At 38.6% G+C, this 17,767-nt stretch overlaps 3 protein-coding genes across 3 annotated transcripts in view; 1 reads left to right on the top strand and 2 right to left on the bottom strand.

The window, feature by feature from the left end:
* The window catches only part of LOC139195723 (uncharacterized), a 51,300-nt gene extending 40,670 nt beyond the window's left edge, over positions 1-10,630 (top strand). Inside the window, exon 2 of the transcript XR_011580566.1 lies at positions 10,547-10,630. The gene's annotated coding sequence lies outside the window, so the exon portion shown is untranslated. The remainder of the gene's footprint in view (positions 1-10,546) is intronic.
* Positions 10,631-14,821: 4,191 nt separating this feature from the next.
* LOC114824869 (uncharacterized) lies at positions 14,822-15,490 on the bottom strand. Its single transcript, XM_070821849.1, has 2 exons — positions 15,269-15,490; positions 14,822-15,187 (listed from the first exon to the last, which is right to left on the bottom strand). Exons 1-2 carry the CDS (start codon positions 15,488-15,490, stop codon positions 14,822-14,824), a joined length of 588 nt encoding a protein of 195 aa, XP_070677950.1.
* Positions 15,491-16,430: 940 nt separating this feature from the next.
* Positions 16,431-17,306, bottom strand: LOC139196181 (uncharacterized mitochondrial protein AtMg00810-like). Its single transcript, XM_070821850.1, has one exon. It carries the CDS (start codon positions 17,304-17,306, stop codon positions 16,431-16,433), a length of 876 nt encoding a protein of 291 aa, XP_070677951.1.
* Positions 17,307-17,767: the final 461 nt, after the last annotated feature.

Below are 17,767 nucleotides of genomic sequence, written 5' to 3' on the forward strand. Positions count from 1 at the left end.
AAAAAAATGCGTTGGCACCCAGTCTAAAAATGCGCTGGCACAAACGATCTATATCCTTACAAAATGCGCTGGCACCAAGGCCATTTAAAATATTTTATATTTTTTTAAAAGAATAAATAAAAATGATAGTTTTATTTTCGGATAAGATTTTTAACCAATTTCGGATAAAACTTCAAATAAACTTAAAAAAAAACACACTAAAATAAAATTACATACTCATCAAATAAACTTAAAAAAACACACTAAAATAAAATTACATAAACTCATCAAATAAACTAAAAAACAAACACACTAAAATAAAATTACATAAACTAATCAAATACACTTTATTCTTCAACCACAAGCTTATTTTAATTATCTTCACCTTCTTGCAATCCCCACTGGTGCTCAATCAAGTCATTCTGGTGGGTTACGTGCCAGTATGGCTCTTGCACATCAGTGTACCGATGAACGATCAATTCATTGTAACGTCCATCCCATTCCAACAGCTCGTGTTGCACGTGATCTTCGGTCCGGTTATGAGCACGGTAGATACTTGTTCTTGAGTTGTTCATCGGATCCGGCTCATATTCATCGATGGCATCATAATCATGCTCATCTTCCACAATCATGTTGTGGAGAATAATACACGTCATCATGATGGATCGAAGAGCCTCAACATCAAACATTCTAACTGCAGCTCTGACAATCGCCCAACGAGCTTGCAGGATGCCAAAACAACGTTCCACATCCTTCCTACACCCCTCTTGACATTTTGCGAAATGTTTTTCTTTTTCAGTCTGTGGATGTGGCACTGTTTTGACAAACGTAGCCCACCTTGGGTAAATACCGTCTGCAAGGTAGTATGGTCCGTCGTATTTAGTGCCATTAACCCAATATGTGCATTTCGGCGATTTTTCTTGTAGCAGATCCCCGAACACTGGAGATTGAACAAGCACATTTAGGTCATTCTGAGCTCCTAGAACACCAAGCAAGGACATTTAGGTCATTCTGAGCTCCTGGAACACCAAAAAAAACATGACAAATCCATGTATCAAATGAAGCCACCGCTTCCAAAATGATACTTTTGGCTCTTTTTCTATCGCCATAAGCTCTTTGCCATGCACTTGGACAGTTTTTCCAAGTCCAGTGCATGCAGTCGATGCTTCCAATCATGCCAGGGAAGCCTTCGCATGTCCCTTGGCGTTGGTGTCCGGAGGTACTCATTGGTGTACAAGGCTTCAATTGCAAAGCAAAACCGTATCAGAGACTCTAGAACAGTTGTTTTTCCCATCCTCGCGATCTCATCCACTTGATCTGCAAATGCTCCATATGCAAGCATTCGCAAGGCAGCCGTAATTTTTTGCTCCGGAAGAAAACCTAGAACACGAAAAACATCATCTTTTTTGCACAAAATATGGATCATGGTTGCAAATAGCACTCATTATTTTGTTGAACAAACTTCGTTGCATTCTAAAACGACGTCTAAAAACATGATCAAGGAATACGCTGTTGAGAATAAAATAATCTTCCAAGAGATCTTTACCTCGTCTTTCCCTTTATCTATCGAAGTTTGTGGCACGTTTGGGTTTGGCTATCTAACCTACAGCTTCCATGACACGGCGGGAATGTGAGGCCCTCTGCCTTCTATGGTCATCATCCGAGTCCTCCTCCATTGCGAAAACCTCATCTCCACCTCCACCTTCCTCGAGATTGATCAATTCTTCTTGTTGTGCCAACAATCTTTTATGTTGCTCCACAAATTGTTTATGCACTCTCCTTGAAGAAGACATTGTAAAAAAAACTCAAGATTTGAAAACGATGAAGATGGATGTAGGGATGTATGGTTTATATGGACAAAAAAAATTAAGGATGAGCTTTTTGGTATTTTTATTCACACAAAAAGTATATGAAAGCTTTGGTAGAAAGTGTAGAAATTATTCAAATGTCGTGTAAGGTGGAAGATGAGGGTTATGTATTTATAGAAAAAAAAAATAACTTTTTAAAAATTTTCTATATTTTTTAAAAAAAATTCTGTATTTTTTCATAATTTTTAATAAATTTTAATATAGTTAATTAATCTGGACCGTTGGATTTGAAAAATATTCAAATCCAAGAGCCAAGGCGCTGCCACATGGCCTATGGTCATAATTCTGACTGTTGGGCCTTTTTTATTATTTTTATTTTTATTTTTTGTGAAAAAAACGTGAACCGTTGATCTGTGATCGGACGATCCATTTTAAAAGTCAAATTTAAATTTTTTTATCGTTGGAAATCCAACAGTCTACAAAAACTAGCTGTTGGAAATTCAACGGCATTGAGAGGGCCACGTCGCCTCTTTCCGAGTGAAGCACAAGTGGGATGACAGCGGGCCCTACTGCTTGCACCATTGTCCCCTACTCGCGCCCACTCGCAAGTGAGCTGCACACGCCAGGCAAATAGCCCGGCTCCTTGGTCAGTCAATTTTAGGCTAGCCCAGAGACCAGCTTGGGCTAGGTGCCAGGCAAGTTGCTAGGTTGGAGTGAATTGACAAGGTGCCAGCCTGGTTTTTTGACTGGGTGCTGGGCTATTCCACCTCTGGTGGAACTGCTCTAGGGGATGTGCTATCACACATCCCATTTTACTTCTCACACACCTTTGATAATTTTTAACTGTTGATCTTCTTCAATTCATATGATCCGACGACCAAAAATTAAAAAGGTGTGTGAGAAGTAAAATGGAGTGTGTGGATATCACACCCCATGGATAAATCTCTGACAAAATAATTAAGTAATATTCATATTAATATAAAATAATATACCCTAATTTCCTTTTCTTTTCATATCAACCAAATCAAGAGTTATCTTTTAATGGTAACTTATTAAATATAATCTGGAAAATGATACTTGGTGTATCAGATCTTGTTTTCGGTATACTGAAAAAATGCTCAACTTTATTATTTATATTGTAACACGAAATATCCAATTAGAATCCAAGATATGTCTGTATTCATAACCTACCGTTTACGCACACGTGAGCAACTGTTTTTAATATTTGCAAATAAGAAGGTGCAACTATTCATGCTAGAAATAGTTAGAAGCATATAAACCGACATGTATTTGATAAAATTCAAGAAATTCGTCACGGTGATTGAGACATTTGCTACAACTGAGAACAAAAGAAGCTCCCACAACGGAGTTGCACACTTCAATCCAGAGTGGCCGACGACATACACCAAACTAACATATACACTCATAAAAAAAGTGGAAACTAGACAAGGTTGTAGCTCCAATTAAGAATGCATTACATTATGTGTCAATGTTTACTAATTATATCAATTATTAGGCCGGTTCTTTGATTTTGATCCGAAACACAGTACTACTTCAAAGATCCCCAATGTTTTGTTTAAAGGAAAACTAACGAAAAGTCCAAAAAAACTTTAGTTTTAATGAAAAATGACAAATAAAGGTGTAGTGAATAGTACCAGGAAAAATAAAAATGTGGTTTTTCGTTAAAAGTGAATAGTACCAGAAATGTTTCGTTAAAATTTCTTTTATTTAATAGACCTTTCCATGCACATCATGTAATGCAAGAAGTGTCAGGGACTAATTAAATAGCGAAAATGAGGCGATCACAAAATGGATCAATCAAAATACCTTAATTGTATCAACTAATGAAGTTATTTAAAGGGTTTATAATTATATTTTAGAACACTAATCATTGATCGTCTCCTTAAAGAAGAAGAGGATGTGAAACCGACGAAACACAAACACAACACCATCGTGGACATAAGCTGCTTGTTGGCCATGATAAGAGTAGTTAATTTATATGGGTGTGTAAAGATTATCAATTAGGTTTTCTCTTTAGACGGATTTACAGAATAATGCTTAAATGTACAACTGTGATTTACAATCTGATAATATAACATATCAAATGTCCGACAAACAAACAACTCTTGATTTCTAAATTGTAGCTTCCTTCTCAATCTCGCATTAATTTGTAGCTTTCTATATGTGCACGTTTTTGTTTCCCCACTTTGTACAAGTTGACAACTCTTGCTAACTAACTCTGATTTCTAAATTGTATTTGTTGTGGTAGTGCCTAATGGGCCAGGCTCATGAGGACCAGTGGCAATTTTGAAATATCACAACAAATTTTGTGTTAGTATAAATGCGGAATTGATGTTCAAATGGTAGAAAATAAGTAGAAGAATTTATACTACAGTTAGTGAGGTTGAGAGAGTTATGTTATCATGTCATTAATATACCTTCTGGTGTATTCGTTCGACCTGAGGTGGTAAGTAGACTTTAGAAATGTGTTATATGACCCGAGGATTGATCGAGGATTGTTTATTACATTAGAATTGTGCAGTAGTGAAAAACCTGCAGCATAAGATGACTATGGAGTAGTTAGGATTGTCGCATACAGGAGAAATGTTCTTGGGTAAGGATCATATCGACAAATAGGTTCTTGAAGCTGTATACTTGTTTTGCTGAAGGAATTTCCGTATAAATGATAACCAGGGGCATATTATGTTAAATATAGATTATATGAATGCACTTTCTCATTAGCTTGAATTGCTGAACATAACGGCTCAATCAAGCATATTTTTCTGCGAGATGCTTTGCTGCTGGATGTTCATTCTTTGCATGATGTGTTCGTATTTTGATGTAAAAACTTACACATGCCATAGATATTTTATAGATACAAAATTTTATTTATGATTGGGAGTAATCTTTTGCTGGCCAATTGACATACGAACATCCATAAATATATACTATTAAATTGAGTCATGTCTAAATGTGCGGTCTAGATTGATAGAATGACTACCCATCATGCCACATTATCTTTGATGGAGCAGTTTAGGGAGGGAAGCCCTCTTCCAGCAGTGCTACCAAGCAATGTTTTGTTTGATTTATCCCATTTTTTTCAACCTGCAAATAATTACTCCAATGCTGGCAATGTAGCCTGGAGACCTGCTTCTGGTAATCATCCATAAACAAATCACTTTTATTTTTTGAAACATGTCTTCCTTTGATGGAGAATAGTTTCTTATTTTTCACTTTAAAAGGTTTTCAACAACAGCAACTGATGCCTGGTCCTGGTGCTCGGCACATGGCACCCCCAGCTGGAGGAAGGCCACCGAAGACAGTTGCTCCTTCTCATGCTGAGGAAAAGCAGCAGACCAATTAGCGGAAACCCAGAGTACCAGAATTGAAGAAACATCTTGTAGATCAACTGAGTACAGAGGAGGTTAACTCATTGAACTCAAAGTTCAAAGAAGCAACCGAAGCTGATAAAAAGGTACTTAGAACCTTAATGTTTCCCCAATTTTTTCATCTTGAGCAGCAAAGTTATGTGTGCATGTTACTTCCTGATAAGTGTCAAATGTTCAAACAATTGCTCTTGGTCGTGAGTTTTTTTACTTTGCCTTGGCAGTGTGTTAATTAATGTCTATGTTTATGATATAAAGGTAAATCAAGTTTTATTTCTTGGTCAGACAAGTGAGCTATCAAAGTACAAATTTGCCTTAAAAAGTTTTTCCTAATCACTTTCATTTGCTTCTCATCACTTGATCCACTAACTTGAGGCTCATCTCCTGATCCACCACTTTTGGAATCATCATCTTGTCTTGTTTCTTCTTCTACTTTTGGTCCCCTCGACATGAACACATGACCAAATTTGAATTTCTCAACATCTTCCGCATACAATGGGCATATACCACAGCTTTCCACCACCAGAGGGGAAGCATAAGCAGGTTGTTCTTCAAAATCTTCAGAATCTTCAAAATCCTGGCAGAAGACAACAGAGGCCTCTTTGGCAAGTTTGTACACATCAGGGGAGCAGTTTTTTCCTACCTCTTCACTTCTAAAGGCCTCATTCCACACATGCTCGTGATGTTGGCCATCACACTAGTCGTTGTAGCTGTTGCCTGGGATAATGTACTTAGAAATGAATAGTTCATGGCTTTCACCCATGAATTTGACAATGAAATTAGCTCTTACCCACCTCAACCTAAAGTCATACTGCATCTTTGGAACCCCAGAAACAACAACAGAGAGAGTGAAACCAAATAAACTTGTTCGAAACCAATCTGGACAAGCTCGAGGTCTACTGAAGATCCCTCATTTTGATAGCTGAACCAATTTGGAATTTCTTTTCCTGGATGATGAGGTAAGAAATAGTCCTTTAATCAATTTCATAATAATAACAATCATATCCAATGTCATTCCACAATCACTTTCATAAATCAAAGAGGTACGATACAAACATTTAACTACGTTAATCAATAAAAAAGATCGCATATCACCTCACAAAATTTAGTAAAAGAAGTCTACACAATTCCCCACTTAGATTATAAATAATAACATGATAAATCTAATTTATACTCACAAAGTCTATTGTGGGTAATACCCATTCATTCGAATCTAGGTTTCCAGACTAACTTTATGGAAATGGGCAAGAGTAAGGATTCCGGACCTCTCAACAGAATCCAACTAAAATATAGTCGCCTATTGAAATGTACCACGTACAACTAATCCTCATCACTCCTAGAATGCATATGGTCCCCCATTGCAGATATACCAAGCAAAACCATAAGCATAATCTAACGTGCAGGCAGTGAACACCCATCACGGATATACCAAGCATGATCACCCCTGAAATACGTATGATCCCCTATCGCGGATATACCAAGCAAGACCACATCCTAACTCTAAGTAGTGATCACCTATCGTGGATATATCAAGCATGATCACTCCTAGAATGCATACGGTTCCCTATTGCGGATAAACCAAGCAGAATCATAAGCATAGTCTAATAATGTAGGCAATGATCACCCATCACGGATATACCGAGCATAAACACTCCTAACAGCCCCCCATCGCAGATATACCAAGCATGACTATATCCTATAGCTCTAGGTAGTGATCACTTATCGCGGATATACCAAGCATGATCACTCCCAGAATGCATATGGTCCCCCATTGCGGATATACCAAGCAAAACCATAAACATAGCCTAATCGTGCAGACGGTGATCACTCGTCTCGTATATACCAAGCATGATCACCCATGTAATACGTATGGTTCCTTATTGCGGATATATCAAGTAGGACCATCCATATACCACTGCTACATGGTGCAGTCAGTTGAACACACAACCTACCCGTCCTTAACCCCTATGATTTACAAATAGGCACCTTGTTGACCCTAAAAACTATCAAGCCTACGTGGCGCGCAGGCCGAGTAACTAATGAGCTAACTATGTCCTTCGGTTGTGTGCGGGGCGTGCCAACTCGACGGCCGAGCTCGGCCGGTGAGTAAAATTTGTTGATGTTGCGTTGGGCGCGCTGCTAACTTTTGAATCTTGCGATTGTGACCGAGGAAGAAACATGTCTTGGCCTTTGGGTTCTAGAGCCTGAAGACAAGGCTGCTAGTCTTGCGCCGGATTCGATCATAGTGATTATATTCATAAGAGTATAAGCACGTCGAATCGACACTAGACTATATGGACACAAGTACTCAAAAGAGATGTATATCTTGATGGTGAATGTGGTTTGGCCGTCAGAATGCTGAACTCTAAAACTCACTTGTGAATATCCTATCATAAAACAACTCGGCGTTCAATATGCTGAGCCCAGTAACTTGTAACACCTCACCTCGCCAAGAAGGCTAGTGAGATGACCTCTACCAATAAGGATTCGAAAACCCTTCTTGATCGAGACTTGGATAGATAACTAGTCGGTCTCGACGCAGTGCTGTTTATCCAAACTGAAGGTGTTTCGCGGTCGGCTGGTTTTACGACGATAGTGTTGTTTATCTAAACTGAAGGTATCACTGGTTGCCTTCACAATACTATTTATCCAAACTGAAGATATGTTGGTGGAAAAAGAAAATAAAAATCTCAAGGTGGTTGAGAGAGTTTGCGCAGGGAAATTTGTGTGTTGAATTGGAGGGGGCCTCGAATGATGCACCCCTTCTCCTATTTATAGCAGTCAATCTCCTCTTGGCCGAATCAGAACTATACTCGAATTAGGACTCTTTATCCTAATCCAACCAGGCCTCGGTCAATCCTACCTCCACTAGGACTCTGAACCAAACTCCTTATTCGGCCACCTTCACTTCTCAAATCTCAACATCCTTATCCCACTAGAACTCCTTATTATACTAGGACTCGACCCATTCGCTCTCATCTAGATCAATCCTTCTTGCAATAAGATTCGACCGTCCTGACTGGGCAGCCCATGACCCCTGGTCGGCCCACAGTATTTTCGGAAAAACTTTGGACCGAACATAAACCTATGCTCGGCCCAATAGTCTTATTTTGGGCCCAAACACACCTGCACTATCAACTTCTCATGACCGCTCATAATCTTGTCATACAAGCATATAAGTTCTACATAATACTTCTAATAAGATTTCAAGCTCGCATCTCTATACTAGTAATCGTATATCTCATTCATATTATCTAGAAGTTCAATAAACAAGTATAACACAATAAGGTGCCACTTGCACATAAATCGAAGTGCACATCACCTGGAATAACTCACTAACTCAGATAGGCCCGATGGGCTCCACTAGGTCTCTAGTAATGCTACTTTTAGAATTGAAGAACGCTTAAGAACATCTTGACCAAAATCAAACTTAGTAATCCAATCCAGAAAATCCGTCCACCAGATTTCCGATCCGTAACTTCCCAAGAGTCTCGTTAATCTTCTAGAACAACATCCTAAAATTTCGAAACAATCCAACACCGGATCTCCGCCAATTGCTAAAATTAAGTGGAGGTCAACGTTCGGTTTTACAAACTTAGAAATTCAAATCATCAAGATCCACATCGGATTCCCGATTCGTCAGTTCAAATCAACGTTCAGTTTTGAAAAACCAAACTTTGTAACTAAATAATTAAAATTCTAAAATTAACAAAAATATAGTTAAATAAAACCGAATATATATGAAATACGTAAATTAAATAATGAAATTCTAGGGACGGGATTTCCCAAATTCATTTGTCTGTTCTTAAATGCTACTACATTGAAGTTCATGTATGGTAAAATTGTGCTCATTATCTTTGATAATGGACAAGTGGTTATATTGTTTGTTCATGGCAAAGAAACAGAAATATATTGACGAAACGCTAAAAGATGAAAGTTACAGGGAAAACAAAATCCCCCATGTACACAAGTTAAATAGTCCCTCTGGGGTTTACTGTTTCATTCGTTTAGATGATGCAATAAACCAACTCAATATGCACCATTCTTGACGGCTCCAACCGTAAACTTACTAAAACCTGGATTTGACTAGAATCAATTCAAACCATCCAAATCATATATAAAGAGGAAGCTTGTCTCTTCATAGTGTTTCGTTGCTCCCCTCTGTTATCCTGTTTCTTGTTTATTGTTACGTGAAGCCTACATTGGTGATTAGTAATGTTCCCTTTCTTTCATATGAGAATATAATGTTTCCGGCTATGATATCTACTGCTGTTTATGATCATATGTTTAAATCCTGCACGTAGCATTACTTTCTTACGATGTGCTCATTTCCTTTGTTGTGCCGCATTTTAAAACTTACATAAACATGGATGATAACCTATTTGTTATGTTTATTTGCCTCAACATTATCTAATTCTGGTTGTTGTGGCACACTGGAGAGAATGCTAGAAGCTCAGGCTATGATCCAGCAGTAGATGAGATGACAACAGGCGCAAAGGTGAAATTAACACAAAGTCCATTAGAATCAGGTTCCTTTTTCATAAGAAAACCCTCCCACTAATAGTTTTCTCTGTGACATTGATATTTGCACGCAGGCTTTGGATATGGGATCTGGATCAGTGCATGAACCAACTGTGAAAGTTGAACAAGACACTATGAATAAGCCTGCGGACCAGATATAAACGTTATCACGATCAAATTTATTTAGGGTGACTTGATCACAAGCAAAGTCATTCAAACTTAACTGTCCTTCGATTTGTGAAGTTGGTAATTTATTTGAGCAGTAGCATTTCATGTATCTTAGCATTTCTTATATTTGTAAGAATTCAACGCTTGTTTAAACTATCATGGATAAGTACCCAAATTTGGCCTCTTGTACATGTTTTTTTCTTCACTGTTTTGAACTATTAAAAGTTAAATAGGAAGGCATGGAACTGTCATTATACTGTTGTATCCCAAAACCGAATTCTTTGGTCGGAACCCTAAAACCGTGCTTATTTCAGGAATCGTAAGTTCAATCGGTAGTCCACTGCCCCTGATTTTGGTGCTCCAAAATCCAATTTTCCTCTTTCATTTGGGAAGAAGATGTGATTAGAGGAAGCATTTATTACTAGATTCAAACCCACGTTATCCTGAATGATTGGGCGTAGGTGACCGATGTTTTTGAAAAGTTTGGATGTCAGAAATTAGGATTATAATCTGCTTAACTCATTTCTTTACTCAAAAGAATTTTCATTTTTCATTAACAAACGATAACCTATACGGTATTGCAGTAAAACCAGTAACTATATTACAAGGCAAAATGGTAAAAGGAAAACCCCAATTTGACGGTTTCTCTTCCAATAACTTTGTATATGTTCCTGTGTCCATCAGTTGTATTTAGATTTGTAGTTGTTCAGGCAGAACCAACTCTGAGCCCTTTTCAGCAATCGAGCATCGACTGGAAGACTTGCTGAGCATTCAGTATCAGTATCAGAACCATCTATACAGAGTGAACTTTCAATTTCACACAGGTCACTTGCATTAGATGTCCTTTCAGCTGAAGCACGACTTGAAGATATCCCATTTGCAGTAGGGGAAAGCACTTCAGGTTGTTGAATGCTACTAATGTTTCCCTGTTTGAGTTTCTTAGTCTTCCCGATAACCTTTCTCCTCGTCTGTCCAGATGTAATCCACGAAGATAACCCCACAGCTCCAAGTAGCGGCAGCACAATACGATAATCTGCCAAAATAGAGTTAATTCCTTGATATATTAGATGATTATTTCTCATTACAAGATGAACATATATATAGGGAAAGAAAGAAGACATAAGACCTAACTTTGCCTAACTTGCCTAACTTACCTAACTTGCCTAATTTACATAAAGAAAGTTGACTAGCCTAACTTCACTAGCCATCCAATACTCATGGCTGCTTTTAGTTGACACTCCTCCTCAAGTTGGTGCGTAAATATTTCTAATGCCCAACTTGCTGAGTGAAAGATGGAAAATCCTACTTGACACTGCCTTTGTTAAAATATCTGCTAGCTGGTCATCACTCTTCACATAAGGCAAGTTAATGGTACCATCAACCAACCTTTCCTTAATAAAGTGCCTATCCACTTCAACATGTTTAGTACGATCATGTTGAACTAGATTATAAGCAATGCTAATGGCAGCTTTGTTATCACAATAAAGTTTTGATGGCTTTGCAGAATTAAAACCTAATTCTCTCAACAAAGTCCTGAGCCATAACAATTCTTGCACACCATGTGCCATACCTCTAAATTCAGCTTCGGCACTGGATCTAGCCACTACATGTTGCTTCTTACTGCGCCAAGTAACTAGATTTCCTCCAACAAATGTAAAGTATCCAGAAGTCGATCTGCGATCAGTTACTGACCAAGCCCAATCTGCATCAGTGTACCCTTCAACTTCTTGATGTCCATGATTGGAAAACATCAAGCCTTTTCCAGGGGCAGACTTCAAATACCTGAGAATGCGTTGTACAGCATCCATGTGGGCTTCATTTGGCCTGTGCATAAATTGACTCACTACACTTACAGCATAGGCTATGTCAGGTCGTGTATGAGACAAATAAATCAACCTCCCAACTAATCTTTGGTACCTTTCCTTGTTAGCCGGAACTTGATCATGATAGTCTCCCAATCTATGGTTTTGCTCAATTGGTGTGTCTGCAGGTTTACAAGCTAACATCCCAGTCTCAGTTAATAAGTCTATAACATATTTCTTTTGAGAAAGAAAAATGCCATGCTTTGATCTTGCAACTTCAATACCCAAGAAATATTTCAGAGTACCCAAGTCCTTCATTTCAAATTCCTTGGCTAGATACTTTTGAAGTTTTTGAATTTCCTCGACATCATTACATGTAACCACCATATCATCCACATAAACAATTAAGGCTATAAGTTTACCTCTATCATGCTTAAGAAATAAGGTATGGTCAGCTTGAGTTTGCTTGAACCCATAACTTCTCATTGATTGAGCGAACTTGCCAAACCATGCCCTTGGTGATTGTTTCAATCCATACCAGGACTTTCTTAACCTGCATACTTTGCCAATATCGCAAGTGGTAGTGAATCCTGGAGGAAGATCCATGTATACCTCTTCATCCAAGTCTCCATGTATAAATGCATTTTTTACATCAAACTGTCGTAGAGGCCACCCTAGATTTGCTGCCAATGACATAAGAACCCTGATAATGTTGATCTTTGCTACCGGAGCAAATGTCTCCTGATAATCAATGCCATAGGTTTGAGTATAACATTTGGCTACCAGTCTAGCCTTGTACCTTTCCACTGAACCATCAACTTTATGCTTTACTGTGAACACCCATCTACACCCAACAGGTTTCTTGCCTTCAGGAAGTGCAACCAGTTCCCAAGTGGAGTTTTTTTGAAGCGCTTCCATCTCTTCAATCATAGCCTTTTTCCATTTTGGATCTTTAAGAGCATCCTGTAACTTATTAGGAACTGAGACTGATGACAATTGGTTTGCAAAAGATATATAAGAGTCTGACAAGCGATGAGATGAAACAAAATTAGATATAGGATATTGAATACCCTTTGTAGAAGAATGACCATAACGAAGAGGGGGTATCCCTCGATTTTCTCGAATAGGATAACGAGAACCCTGAGACTCACGATGTGGTTCATTTGAATCATTTGGATCATCACTTAATGAAATCTCATGATTGGACTCATCAAATATAGTAGGCTGAAGAGAGGGAGAATGAGTGGTTACCTCAGGATAATTCGTACGAGTAGCAGCTGATTGGTCAGAGAGTTGGTCAATGTGGGGATCTGTCTGTGGGTGGTCTATCTCATCATCCCTTTTTTCTTTATCTCCCTTTTTTCTTGTCCTCTCATACACCTTCAATATTTTTTCACCTTGTGCCTCATCATTAGGCAAATTTGAACCATCACCCACATCAGACAAGTGTTCATCTGAAAAATGCATACCACCAATGTCAAGCGGTAACTTCTCTTCCTCCTTACTCCATATCTCCCCCTGAAGAGAAGTGGCCAAATCTTCTTTTGAAAAAAATGCCTCATGTTCCCGAAAGGTAACATCCATAGAGACAAAAAATTTCCCAGTGGGAGGATAGTAACATCGATACCCTTTCTGAGTAGCAGAATAGCCAATAAACACACATTTGATGGCTCTAGGATCCAACTTATCACGATTTTGCATGGGGACGTGAACGTAGCAGACACAACCAAACACTTTTGGAGGAATATGAAGGAGTGAAGGAAGAGAATGATATTGGGAAAGGGTCTGGATAGGTGTTTGAAATTGGAGAACACGTGATGGCATGCGATTGATAAGAAAAACAGCTGTGTGAATGGCATGTGATTGATAAAGAGCGAGCCACATCCAAGAGATGACGATTTTTACGTTCTGCTATACCGTTCTGTTGATGAGTATATGGACAAGATGTTTGATGAATGATATCGTGTTGTTGAAAAAATGTTCCAAGTCCATAATTCAAATATTCTTTCCCATTATCAGATCGAACAACTTGAATTTTAGCATGAAATTGGGTTTGAATCATTTGATGAAAGATTGGAAAAATAGACATAACATCACTCTTATTTTTGAGTAAGTATACCCAAGAAACTCGAGTGCAGTCATCAATGAAAGAGACAAAGTATTTAGCACCAGTATAAGTAGGAATATGAAATGGTCCCCAAACATCAGAATGAATAAGAGAGAAAGGAACATTACTTTTATGGGAACTTAAAGGAAATGAGACACGATGATTTTTAGAAAGAATGCAAGTTTCACAATGGAAATCAGAAACCTTGACTTTAGAAAATAAAGAAGGGAATAGATATTGCAGGTACTGAAAGGAAGGGTGTCTCAATCTTTTGTGCCATAACCAAATTTTTTCAGAAGCTTCAAATTGTTTGGCCTCCACTTGACAACTGTAACTTGTCTTCTCACAATCTGGTGGTAAGTCCAAGTAGTATAGACCTCTCCTCTCTCTACCATGACCAATCAATGCTTTCGTTCGAATATCCTGAAACCAACAATGGGTAGGAGAAAAGATGACAAGACAGTTTAGTTGATTTGTAAGTTTACCAATGGAAAGCAAATTGTGAGAAAGATTAGGAACATGTAAAACAGATGAGAGAGATAAGTCTGGTGTTAATGAGATGGAGCCTGCTCCAAGCATTGGAGTAGAAATACCATTAGCAACTTTAACGGTATTTAAAGGTGGAGTAGTGTGAGAAACAAACCATGTAGAGTTATTGGTCATGTGGTCAGAAGCCCCTGAATCAATGATCCAAGGTTTATTGGGAGGAACAATTGTAGTGTTCAAGGCAAAACCAAAGTTACCTACATCGACTAAGGAAGTAGAAGCAGTAGTAGGAGAAACTAAGTGAGCAGATTGATCCACCCGAGGTATGGAAGGCGTTGGTGTCAGGTGTGCTTGTGATCCACCAATGCCTTTCTTTTGATTTTCCTTCTTTTGAACCCACCAATCAGGATATCCATGCAGCTTGAAGCAATTGTCTCTAGTATGCTTATCCTTGTCACAATAAGTACACTTCCTTGTATCAGTAGTTTTGGATCCACCTAATCGAGAATTGGAGACTCCACGGGGAAATCGAGACGGAGCAGCTACCATGGCGGATCCTTCCACTTATGGGCCAACCAACATAATGGTTTGCCTACTTGCTTCAGCATTCAGAAGAGCATAAGCAACACGAACATAAGGCAGAGTTGTTTGAGTCAAAACTTGACTGCGAACATGATCTAAATGAGGATCAAGACCAGCCAGAAAATCATACAATCTTTCTTCCGAAATTTCTGTCTCTCGGGTAGCAATATCATCAGCGCACTTCAATTTTCCAGGACGCAAGAAATCAATTTCTTGCCATGTTTGCTGAAGTTTACCATAATATGCAGATAAAGGTTCTCCATTCTGGCGAGTCGCCAGTGCTTGACGGCGAAGTTCGTATAACTTTGATGCATCTTTTTCAATTGAGTAAGTTTGGTTAACAGCATCCTAAACATCTTTTGCAGTAGAGAGTCGGAGAAAAATGGCCCGTACATCTCTGGTCATGGAGTTGAGTAACCAAGATTGAACCATGGCATTCTCTTCCTCCCATATAGCATACAATGCATCAGCTTCTGCTGGTGCCATTTTTGTTCCACTGACATAAGACCATTTACCTCTGCCAGTGATGTAGATGCGGACACTTTGGGACCATGAGGAATAGTTGGACCCATCCAACTTGTCTGGGGTGATATGTAGAGACATATCACTTTGAGTAACAGTAGCTGAAACAGTGGTCTTGGAGTCACCCATTATTACTGCCTCAGAGGTTATGGGTAAATTTGTTGGGTGATTCCAACGGGTATGGCTTATGGGGTATTGGGTAGTATATTTTTTTGTGTGGAAAGATTTCTGGGTTTTGCAGAGATACTGCAAATGGGAAGAATATGGGAAAAGATGCAGCGGAATATGTATGGTTAACAAGCTGGATATGGGTAATAATGTTGGCAGATATGGCCAAATGAAAAAAGAGTAAGATTGGATTGGTATGAAAGTAGAAGACCTGCAGAATAGCAGGTCTTATTGGGTAGATGGCAGTAGTGCCAGTAAGTGAATCAGAATAGAAACTCTTTTTGGATCAGAATTGCTCTGATACCATGCCAAAATAGAGTTAATTCCTTGATATATTAGATGATTATTTCTCATTACAAGATGAACATATATATAGGGAAAGAAAGAAGACATAAGACCTAACTTTGCCTAACTTGCCTAACTTGCCTAACTTACCTAACTTGCCTAATTTACATAAAGAAAGTTGACTAGCCTAACTTCACTAGCCATCCAATACTCATGGCTGCTTTTAGTTGACATAATCTTGTGTCAATTCAAAAAGCAACAGACTCCTGCAAGACTGTTAAGCTATATCAAATGATTGTACATATAATGTAATCTTGTATTTTGAATCAAGAATAGAGGAGATAGAGAGGGAGACTAAAGAGAAGCTAGAGAGAAAGAAGAACAATCTATTATATTTCTTAATGAGTAAGTAATTACATGATGAGTTCTTATATATATAGTTACATATAACAGCTAACTAACTAACTACAGTAAGATTGTGACAAGTGTCACAATGTTAAAGCACTATACTCTAACATCCCCCTTCAAGATCATGCTTTGATGAACCAAGCATGAGATTGCTGCAATGAGTTCGGAAAAGAGGACCACTCAAGCCCTTGGTAAGAATATTGGCAAACTACTCTTGAGAAGACACAAATTGCACAGATAGTTGTTTCTGTGATACCCTTTCTCGAACAAAATGCACGTCGACTTTGATGTGCTTGGTCTTTTGATGCTGAACAGGGTTGAAAGACAAGGCAATGGCTAACAGATTGTCACAAAAGAGTACAGGCACACTAGGTAAGGGAATGTGCAGAAAAGCTAAAAACTGTTTGATCCAATCCAATTCAGCGGATGTAAACGATAAAGCTCGGTATTCAGCTTCTGTTGAGGATCGAGAAACAGTTTGTTGCTTCTTAGAGGACCAGGAAATCGAACTATTACCCAAAAAGACCACCAAACCAGTAATATATCTCCTGTCATTAGGGTCCCCTGCCCAATCAGCATCACTAAAAGCCTTCAACTGCAAATCTCCTCTTGTATATGATATACCAAACTGCAGTGTGCCCTTCAGATATCGTAATATGCGTTTAACCGCAGTAAAATGGGACACCATTAGATTCTGCATGAACTGACAAACTTGGTGCACAGAAAAAGCAATGTCGGGCCGTGTGAAAGTCAAGTATTGTAGAGCCCCTACAAGACTTCTATACAACGTAGGACTGGAAAAAGGTTCCCCATCCTCCTTGAGTAACCTGTTGTAAGGAAGACATGGTGTATCACACGGTTTGGCTTCAAGCATTTCAGATTTAACCAACAAATCCTCAACATATTTGGTTTGTGACCGAAACAAACCATTTGCAGTCTTAGTGATTTGAATCCTTAAGAAATAGTGGAGTAAGCCTAAGTCCTTGATATCAAACTCAGTGGTGAGAGCACTAATAACCTGTGTAATTGCACCAGAAGCATTGCCAGTTATAATGATGTCATCCACATAGAGAAGCAACACCATAATTTCATGACCAACATGCTTAACAAACAGAGATGAGTCAAAATATGTGAGTCAGAATATGTGTTCTCAAATCCCAAAGAAGGAAGAAACTGAGTAAATCATTCATTCCAGGCCCTAGGAGCCTGCTTGAGACCATATAGAGATTTATGCAGCTTACACACGAGATGAGGATGATTTGGATCTTCAAAACCTGGAGGTTGAGACATGTAGACCTCCTTTTGTAGGATGCCATGCAGGAATGCATTTTTAACATCCAATTGGCGAAGAGACCAATTAAAATGTGCAGCAAGAGCAAGAACTAACCGTACTGTAGTAGGTTTCACTACAGAGCTAAAAGTCTCCCCATAATCCAATCCAGGTTCTTGACTGAAGCCCTTAGCAACTAACCGGGCTTTATGTTTGGCAATAGACCCATCTGAGTGTCTCTTAATCTTGAAAATCCATTTACATCTAACCAGGTT

The sequence above is a fragment of the Malus domestica genome, chromosome 05 (assembly GCF_042453785.1).
Source record: "Malus domestica chromosome 05, GDT2T_hap1".
NCBI lineage: Eukaryota > Viridiplantae > Streptophyta > Magnoliopsida > Rosales > Rosaceae > Malus > Malus domestica.